Source organism: Galeopterus variegatus, unplaced genomic scaffold (assembly GCF_000696425.1).
Source record: "Galeopterus variegatus unplaced genomic scaffold, G_variegatus-3.0.2 Scaffold4526, whole genome shotgun sequence".
Lineage (NCBI taxonomy): Eukaryota > Metazoa > Chordata > Mammalia > Dermoptera > Cynocephalidae > Galeopterus > Galeopterus variegatus.
In genome coordinates this window covers 170,225-180,471 of record NW_007730637.1, presented here as the reverse complement: position 1 = coordinate 180,471, position 10,247 = coordinate 170,225, and the positions used below count along the sequence as shown (strand labels likewise).

Below are 10,247 nucleotides of genomic sequence, written 5' to 3'. Positions count from 1 at the left end.
AGCAAGAAAAATAAACAGCAGGTACAGACTCCAAAAATTTCAGATATTGAAATCACCAGACATAAAACAGCTATTATATTCTGTTTTTTAAAAATAGTTTCAAACAAGAACAAGTTTGAAGATATCTGCAGAGAACAATGAACTCTAAAAAGTCCCCCCAGCAGAACTGAAAAAGGACTAAACAAAATATCTTCAAAGGAAAACTACAGTAACTAAAATTTAAAACTCAATAGGCTGGATTTATAGCATAAATAAAAAGGCGAAAAGAAAGTAAGTAAGCTGCAAGGATAAGTCAGAAGAAAGGATACAGAAGGTATCCCAGAAATATTTTTTTTAAAAAAAGGGCAACTATGAAAGACAGCTTCATGGAAAAAAGAATGAAAGGTATATTATAATTTTCATTAGAGTTCCTGTAGAAGGAGAAAGAATTGAACAGAGGCAATATTTGAAGAGATAATTAATGAGAACTTTTTCAAAACTGATGAAAAACACCAATCCTCAAATTCAAGAAACCAACTGAATCTCAGGCATGTAATTACTTTTAAAAAAATACCACGCCTAGACACACAACAGCAAATCTGCAACAAAGAAAGAAAAGAAAATCTTAAAAAGCAGCCATGGGAAAAAAATGCATTATCTTCAAAGGAGCAACTTCAAAGGAGGCTGAGTTCTAAACAGCAACAATGAAATCCAGAAAGAGAAAAAGGATGGCTTCGATGGGCTGAAATTGTATATCTAGCAAAAATATCCCTCAAGAATGAGAGTGAAATGAAGATATTATCGGGCCAAAAACAAACAAACAAAAAAACCCAGAAAACCAGTAGTACCTAAAAAATTTGTAAAGATATGCTTCAAGCAGAAAAAAAGTGATCCCAAATGGAAGGTTTAGGGTACAAGAATAAAAGCAGAGTAGAGAGAGTAATACATAAGTAAATATATCTAAACTAAATGAACATTGATTGTATAAAACAGTAATAACAATGTGGTTGTGGAAGTAAAAAAAAAAAAGGAGACAGAATGATAACACCTGGCTACTACCACTTACGTCAGGAGGGGATAAATGAAATTAAATGACATTATTTCTTTGCAGTTTCTGAGAGTAGGGTAAAGGTATTCATTAACTTATGTCTTTGAGTATGTCAGACTGAGTAAAATCTAACTATATTGTACTTATAAGCAACACATCTAATGCATAAACATACAGTAAGACTGAAATTAAAAGTTGGAAAAATAAACCAAATACTATGCAAAAGATAGCTAATATAGCATAACTATATTATCAGACAAAATAGAATTTAAGGCAAAAGGCATTATTAGAAAAAAAAAGTGTTACTTTAAATTGATAACATCTCAATTCATCAAAAAGTTATAACAACTTGAATTTTTAGGTAACCATTAAGCCTCAAATTATAAAGGGAAATAAAAAAGAGAGACCTATATAAGGAGAAATAAATATACACCAAAAGTTGGTGAAGAAATTTTAATATATTTCTCTCAGCGTTTGAAAAAAGACAAAAAAATCAGCAAAGCTATAGAAGATGTATATTATTACAAACAAACCAGATCCCAGATCTAATGTATGTGTATATTTATTGCACCTAACTACTTAAGAATACATAGTTTTTCAGCACACATGGAATATTTATGGCCACTGAAAACCATGAAAAAAGGTTTGGCAAATTTTAAAAGAGTAAAATCCCTCAGAGCATGTTTTCTGGCTACAGTGTGATTAAGCTAGAAACCAAAAATAACTTATCTTGAAATTCTCCATATATTTTTAAATTAAAAACTTTTAAAATAACTTGTGAAACAAAGAAAAAAATTGCCATCAAATTTGGAAAACAGTTTTTTTTTTACATGAACAGTAACAAACAAAAAAACTTCAGTCAAAATAGCACTTAAAGGAAAAATGTACAGTTTTTCATATTAAATAATAAGCTAGGCATATATCTTAAGAAGTTAGAAAAGCAACAGCAAAATAAACTCAAAAAGGAGATGAAAGGAAATAATAAAAATAATCTTGAAGTCAACAAAGTTAAAAACAAGCAGCTAATGGAGTGCATCAACAATTTCAAATATTAGGTTAAAAAAAAGCTTGATAAAAATCAATAGACTTCTGGTAAAATTGACTAAAAAGAAAGAGAATGGCTACAAAAATCTAATACTATAAATGAGAAAAGGAAGCATACTAAAGGCTGCAGATACTAAAAATATAGTAAGAGGATAGTAGGAAACTATAAAGCCAATAGATTTGAAAATTTAGATGAAATAGGTTCTCAAAGGTGTGGTTACTAGACATACTAAAGGCTGCAGATACTAAAAATATAGTAAGAGGATAGTAGGAAACTATAAAGCCAACAGATTTGAAAATTTAGATGAAATAGGTTCTCAGAGGTGTGGTTACTAGGACAACAACATCAGCATCACCTGGCATCTGATTAACAATACAAAGTCCAGGCCTCCATTCAGGATCTATCAATCAAAAACTCTGGGGAGGGAGCTTGGGGATCTGTGTTCTAACAGACTTTCCTGGTGATCCTGAAGCCTCTGAAGTTTGAGAACTATGGAACCATTCCAAAACACACTGCACTCAATTTTCACATATGTGAATGGATAAGTGGTCTCAATGTTTATTATCAGGATTAAGTAAATGGTCACTACTAAAGGGGAAAAAAATCTTTAAAAGAGGTTTAAATAGCATAAATGAAGCTTGCATTTTGTCAAAATATAATGCAAGTAACTTTTTATTAATTTCATGAAACTGATATTCTATATAAGAAAGGAAATATCCATTATCAAAAACTGCCTTAAAATAGTTTAAAATATTTCACATAAATATTAGGGAGATATTTTCTTATTTGCAGCTTACTAACTGTGGAGCCTCTATATTGCTTTGTCTGTCATTACAATGATATATTATTCAGCTCATGTAACTTCATTGTTGTTCCTAGATCATTATTTTATACTGTGATTTTTTAGGTACATAAGCAAGTTTTTAAAAAAATTCCAAGGTGCATTTCAAAAGTACCCTCACAAGTCTAATATAATACTCAGAATTAGACACATTTCTGATGCACAAAATTATCTCCTGTTCTTTTATTTTCTTCACTCAGCTCTGTTTACCTAGTTGCTATCTACACATCTATTGTATAAAATGACATATTTCCAACTAAAAGCTCAGTAAACACACCCAGTCTTAAACTTTAATTATAAACAATCACAAAACAAACTTTAAATTATTCATACAAATGTGAAGCTCTGTTGGAAATTGTTTTCTCAAAGTATTGTGGATGATTATCATGAGCGAAATAAATGAGGTAAGGTAATGTTACAGTAATGATCTGGAACTATAAGTCAAATGAGTAAGTTTAAAGGCACAAAGAAACTCTTCCTAATAAACAAGCAGATAACCGCTGGAGAGAAAAATATGTTCCTTACTTGAAATTAACTGCCACACATTCTCAACCTACACAAAGCTGTCATAAAGGACATCTAAATCTGTCCTTGTTTGTAACATGTGTTGTGACAAGATTTGACAGTTTATCAAAGAACTATAATTGCCACCTAAACATCTAGCATTTTGTCAACTGCAAGTATGTTTAGTGAAAGCATTTATTTCACTTAAAATACAACAACCATTTTTCTCCACTTTCTGAAAGCACTGACTGAGTTTCTTTTCTTCTTAGCTGATCAAGCTGCATCAGGGCTCTCTTTGAATTATTTATGTTGGAATTGTGAAGGGTAAAAGAATAATCAGTAAAGCAAGAAACTATTACCAAGGTAATATATATTTTCTGGGTATTGACTCAAAAGACCTTCAAATATAACAATTCTCCCAGATCTGTGGAGATGTCATTTAAATATGCTTGCCTTGGGAAGGAGAAAGATAAGACATTTTCTCTATATCACAATTTTCATTTCCAGAACAATTTATTAGGAAACAATGTCCTAAGTGGAGAGAATGTGTTCAATGGGCATCATTCCTACCTGTGACTTTTGTCAGAAGAAGTCAATGATAAGATGAATCAATGTCTCTCTAACCTACAGAGAACAAAGTAAACAGCGGCTAAATCCTCTTGCAATGGATCCAAGTAACAGAAATGTCAGAACAACGAAGATATTTCCATGACACTACTAATGGTTCCTTTCTTTCTGAAATAGTTTTTATTTTTTTTAAAGCAAAAGAATTTTCCAGTCTCATGTGGGGGGGGGGGGGGGTTGTTCTTTATTGTAGTTGCTTGATAAAAGAGAAAAATATTTAAGCACTACTTTTTAATTTGTCCTTTACTCTGATAAACCTCAAAGAAAAAGCCTAAAAGTGATGTATGAAAAAAAGACCTACTTGGAAATTCAGGAATCCCACATTCCAATCCACATTCTGCCTCTAATTAGCTGATAAATCCCATACAAATTGCTTCATTTCTCCGGCCTCAGTTCCCTGTCTGTGAATGGAGATATTAGATTGGGTGGTCTCTAAGGCCATTTCCATCTTTAACATTTCATGATTCTAGACGAATCCTTGGAACTATGAAGTGTAGCAACAGCCAGAGCTTAGAGCAAAAATAGCAGCAAGACAAAAATTTCTCCTTCTTAACACCTCAAGGAAAATGCAACCAATTATGGTTTTTAGATGTTTATATTAGCATTCAGTCCTATTTAGGTAATATTAAATCTATTTAAAAACCTGTTTTGTTTTTCTTTAAAAATGGAAAAATGTGTGACATACTGAGAATACTAAGAGAAAAATCAACTTAATTGTAGCTGCAAGTACTTTTTAGTGCTTCTAAATTAAGCCACAGGATTTTCTTTAGAAATCACAGTATGTAGTCTGGCTAAGGATGAGAATTATATGGTATAGGTGGGTCTGTTGATGTTTTGATAGGAAAGAACATGAATGAAAGGCTATGGACAGAAATGAGCTGGCATGTACTGTCAACCATGAAGAGTCTGAACTGAGGAGAAAAGTATGTTGATGTCAGAGCAGATGTGGTCAGATCAGCAGCAAGTCATTTTGACGTAGCATTTTTAACATAGCTGTTTATATGGTTTTATAACAATAGCTCATTCAATATATAAAAGTACTTTTTTTATGTGTTTCACAGACATTGCTGAACCTTACCCATCTCTGCTGCCTATCCCATTCCTTACTCTATTCTTGAGCTTATCCTATCCATGAACCCAACCCACCGGGGAAGCTCAGAAGTTGGGTGAGAAAATATATTCAACATTTATTTGTTAATTTTAAAATATGAAAAAATGATGATTTGGTTTTAGGCTAAATGAAAACATCCCAGTATCCAAATGTCAGGCACACAATTAGCAGGATATGAATATACAGTCTGTATCTGATTGATGCCTCCACTATGTTTATGAAAGTCAGTTCATTGTTGAAATTCTTGGTATTTATGGTCCTTTCTACTTCCTGCCCCAGTACTCCAACCCCCAATACATTGTGGAAGCTCTATACTTAAAATTTGCTAACAAACACTTAATTACCAAATACATTTTGTTCGTCTTTTATTATAAAAGTAATGAAAATTCAAATACCCTGATAATAGATAGCAGTAAAATGTAACATTCCTCCTTCATCCTCAACTTCTAACAACCTACTTCCCTCTCCAAAGGTAATCATTTTAAAGGGACTTTAAATCATTTTAAAGGGATTTGATGCTTGTGATATTACATAATTTTAAATATATAAATATAATACTATGCATATATGTTATGACTAGCTTTTTGCCTTTAAAAAAAATCTTTGGAGATATTTCCATATGATTGCACATTAATCAGTCTCTTTAATGGCTGCATATGTATCTACCATAAAGCATTTGATAATTTACCTATTGATGAAAACTTGTTAGTTTCCAGATTTTGCTTTTATAAACAATTCTAGGGTGGTTACTATTTGTCACTTACCATCTTATACCCTAGAAGGAGCACAACACCTGATATACACCGGGTGCTCACAAAATCTTTATTGAATGCATTAATACAGCAACAGACATCATTATCAACATATTTTGGGAGTGCTTGTGAATACTTCTCTGAACTAAATTCCTAGAAATAAACATGATGACTCAAAGTTTACAAGCAAAATTACCCTTGCAAAATCTACACATTTACACATTTTATTAGAATAGAAGACATTATCTAATAATTTTGTCCTACCTGATGTGTGAAAATAAGTAGCATTTTCTTGATTACCAGCATTATTTCACGTTTGTTGGCCACTCACATTTTTTACTGTGAATAGCTTATTTATACCATTTTCCAACTTTTTATTTGAATGTCTTTTTCTCACTCTATTGGAGGAACTTAGTCTAAAATAATACATGACAGTCGGTTATTTTCCTTTTAAACTTGTGCGGGTTTTGCCTGGTCGAAGTTTTATATTTTTATGTGTTCAAATTTGTTTAAGCAGCCCTAGAAGACAAATACAGGCACTAATAGAAAAAAAAAAATCTATTTTTCTAAATGTCCATGAACTGGAAAGTCTTGATTCTTCAGTTTAAAAGTGCGAATGGGTGGCAAGCAGGAAGTTTTTCAAATGACCCGAGATCAATTTAGCGCCACGCGCTGGAAGGGACCGTAACGGCCCGACTTCCCTGCTAAACTCAGCAGCAACAGTGACAGCTGGACGAAAAGTGTCTGGGGTCGTTGGCTACGATGCCGAACATCAAAATCTTCAGCGGCAGCTCCCACCAGGACTTATCCCAGAAAATTGCCGACCGCCTGGGCCTGGAGCTGGGCAAGGTGGTGACTAAGAAATTCAGCAACCAGGAGACCTGCGTGGAAATTGGCGAGAGCGTGCGTGGGAAGGACGTCTACATCGTTCAGAGTGGTTGTGGTGAAATCAACGACAGCCTGATGGAGCTTCTGATCATGATCCATGCCTGCAAGATTGCTTCGGCAAGCCGGGTGTCCGCCGTCATGCCGTGCTTCCCGTACGCCCGGCAGGATAGGAAGGACAAGAGCCGGGCGCCAATCTCCGCCAAGCTTGTTGCAAATATGCTGTCTACAGCAGGCGCGGATCACATCATCACGATGGATCTACACGCTTCTCAGATTCAGGGCTTTTTTGATATCCCAGTAGACAATTTGTGTGCAGAGCCAGTGGTCTTGAGGTGGATACAAGAGAACATCTCTGAGTGGAGGGACTGCACCGTCGTCTCACCCGACGCTGGTGGAGCTAAGAGAGTGACCTCCATTGCGGACTATTTGAATGTGGACTTTGCCTTGATTCACAAAGAACGGAAGCAGGCCAATGAAGTGGACCGCATGGTGCTAGTGGGAGATGTGAAGGATCGGGTGGCCATCCTTGTGGATGACATGGCTGACACTTGTGGTACCCTCTGCCTCGCAGCCGACAAACTTCTCTCAGCTGGAGCCACCAGAGTTTATGCGATCTTGACTCACGGGATCTTTTCTGGACCTGCCGTTTCTCGCATCAATAGCGCATGCTTTGAAGCAGTAGTAGTCACCAATACCATACCTCAAGAGGACAAGATGAAGGACTGCTCCAAAATACGGGTGATCGACATCTCCATGATCCTTGCAGAAGCCATCCGGAGAACTCACAATGGAGAGTCTGTTACCTACCTGTTCAGCCACGTTCCTTTATAATAGAATAACTTGCAGTTTATTCTATTTTTAAATAAAATAAGATAAAGTCAAAATAAAAGGAAACGCTGCCTGCTGTTTTCTCTTGGTATTTGATTAAAAGTTCAGCAGAAGGCCCAGCTTGCTCCATTGTAGCTTTCTACACCCCTCATCAAGTATAGAGTTTATCTTAAATTGGGGAAAGAAGATTGAGACTAATTGCTGGGATTTCCTGACTGGGTTGTCTCATTCTAGTTTCTTTTTTGATTTTTTTGATTCCTGCAGCTTTAACTATAGCCTGGCTGCTGCAAGATTTCAAAGTTTTGAGGCTTGTGTAGAGGTGTTTGAAAATGATTGGGGAGGCTTAGACTTTACATGTGAATGCTTCAGGGTTTACTTTGTTCAGAACAACTAGCAAGAGAGCCACCAAATCTACTCTCCCTTCCCCCATGTGTCCCAAGTTCTCCAAATTCTATGCTAAATTACAGCAAGAGTCCTGGGTAACCCCAAAACTAGTTCTCCTGTTTGCTGAACCCCCTGAAAGGCAGGAACAGGCAGCTTTCAGCTTGAGCAGCCATAGGGATCATGAGAGGAGGGAGCAGAGTGTAGCAAATGCTTCTTGAGAAGAAGACGAATCTATCACCATCTATTTGGAGACTATGTTATACCTGTGTCATTCCATTTGGCTTTACCTCAAACCATCTTGACCTTTTCTGGGCCAAATATTCTACTGGGCCCAAATGGTCAGTGTACCATACTCTATTGGAAAATAAACTCACTTCCTACTATGTAGTCACTTATATTTACATTACATGTTTTTCCTGTAGCTTAATCTTCTTTAGCCTACCACCACCATGGTAGTAGATTTTAGGGGTATTATAGTGCCTTTTGATTAAACATTTCATTTTCATCTTCCTTCCTTATATTTGGTTGGCTTCTCAAATGATATCAGACTTTTATTTTAAAATGATGCTACTGTCCCCTGTCAGAGAAACCAATAAAATGTGGGCATATGTGTAGAGGTAAAAAGGTCCCTAATTGGACATTTTATGTGAAGTTTCTGATCTGCAAGAAAATAGAGAAAAGCCAATAGAGTTTCAAAAAGGGTAAAACAAAAACACTTTAAAGAAAAATATTCAGATTGCTGTCAAATTTCTCATTTGAACTCCTGGGCAATAAACAAAATGGAGTAATTTCTTTGCAGTTCTAAAGGAATATTGTTTTTAATCTAAATTTCTGTGCCCAGCCAAACTACCATCCAAATTTGAAGGCAATGCTAATGTATTTTTTAATATTAAAAACTCAGAAACTCTACCCCCATAATGCTTTCTGAAAGTAGTACTTGAAGATATTGAAAATAAAAAGTATATATAGAACCAAGAGGAACACATGGAATAAAAGAGATGGTTGTGAGCAAAGGAAGAAGTGAAACTGATAGAAAAATAATTTTTCATGAAGTTATTGTGAAGATTATGACAGTTACTAAGGTAAAATTCACATAAAATTTGGGCTACAATGTAAAGCAAATTTCTAAAAAATTTGTAGATAAAATTCTAGGTAATATCCACAAAACATAGGAAGCTGAGAGGAGTTAGGGTTAGTGTAAGAACGCTAAGGATCTTGTCTAGTTTGGGAGGGAGATTATCAACACCAATTAGCTATTGACATTGTAGGAAAACATGAGTTTAAATATATTTTCAAAAATTCAAGAGCAAGGGGTAAGCAAGAGAAGAAAAGAATGGGATAAATAACTTCCAAACTCCTAGACAGAATTTAAAAAAAAAGACATAGACAAAACTAAACAAATCCAGCCGAAGATGGGAAATACACGAAAAAGGAAAACATAGCAAATACAAAATACCTACTATATGCTAACACAACTAGAGTCAATAGGTTAAATTGGTATTACAAAAGATAAATTATTAGGTTGGGTAGCAAAAATATCTAATGATATGCTGACTATAGGAGACATATCTAAAACAAAAATTCAAAAATAAAGCGATAGAGGAAAATATACAAAGTAAAAGGTAACAAAGAGAAACTAGGAATGATACCTTCAAAGCAAAAATGGAATGTGTTTTGCTGATTAAACACGCCAACAAGTTACAACCATCCTGAATCTTTACGCACCCAACAACTTGACATTGAAATATAAAAGGAACAAAAAAAAAAACAGAATATAGGGAGAAATGGATAATCTACAATCATTATAATCATAGCAGGAAGTGTTGAAACTCTCATAAACCAAATAATCAGGAAAGGGTATTGCAGGATTTAAATGACTCCATGATCACAATTTAGTATATAGAAATTCATCCCAGGGATGCAAGGGTGGTTCAACATATGCAAATCAATAAATGTGATACACCATATTAATAAAATCAAACACAAGGACCATATGATCATCTCCATTGATGCTGAAAAGCATTTGATAAAATTCAACAATCATTCATGACGAAGACCCTCTATAAGTTAGGTATAGACGGAAAGTATCTCAACATAATAAAAGCCATATATGAAAAATCTACCGCCAATAACATCCTGAATGGGGAAAAACTTAAAACTTTTCCTTTTAAAACAGGAACCAGACAAGGATGCCCACTCTCACCACTCCTATTCAACATAGTGTTGAAAGTACTAGCCAGAGC

At 34.7% G+C, this 10,247-nt stretch overlaps 1 protein-coding gene across 1 annotated transcript; it reads left to right on the top strand.

Annotated features, from left to right (window-relative positions):
• Positions 1 to 6,655: 6,655 nt before the first annotated feature.
• Positions 6,656 to 7,637, top strand: LOC103603264 (ribose-phosphate pyrophosphokinase 1-like). Its single transcript, XM_008587755.1, has one exon. It carries the CDS (start codon positions 6,667 to 6,669, stop codon positions 7,621 to 7,623), a length of 957 nt encoding a protein of 318 aa, XP_008585977.1. The 5' UTR covers positions 6,656 to 6,666; the 3' UTR covers positions 7,624 to 7,637.
• The last annotated feature ends 2,610 nt before the right edge of the window (positions 7,638 to 10,247 follow it).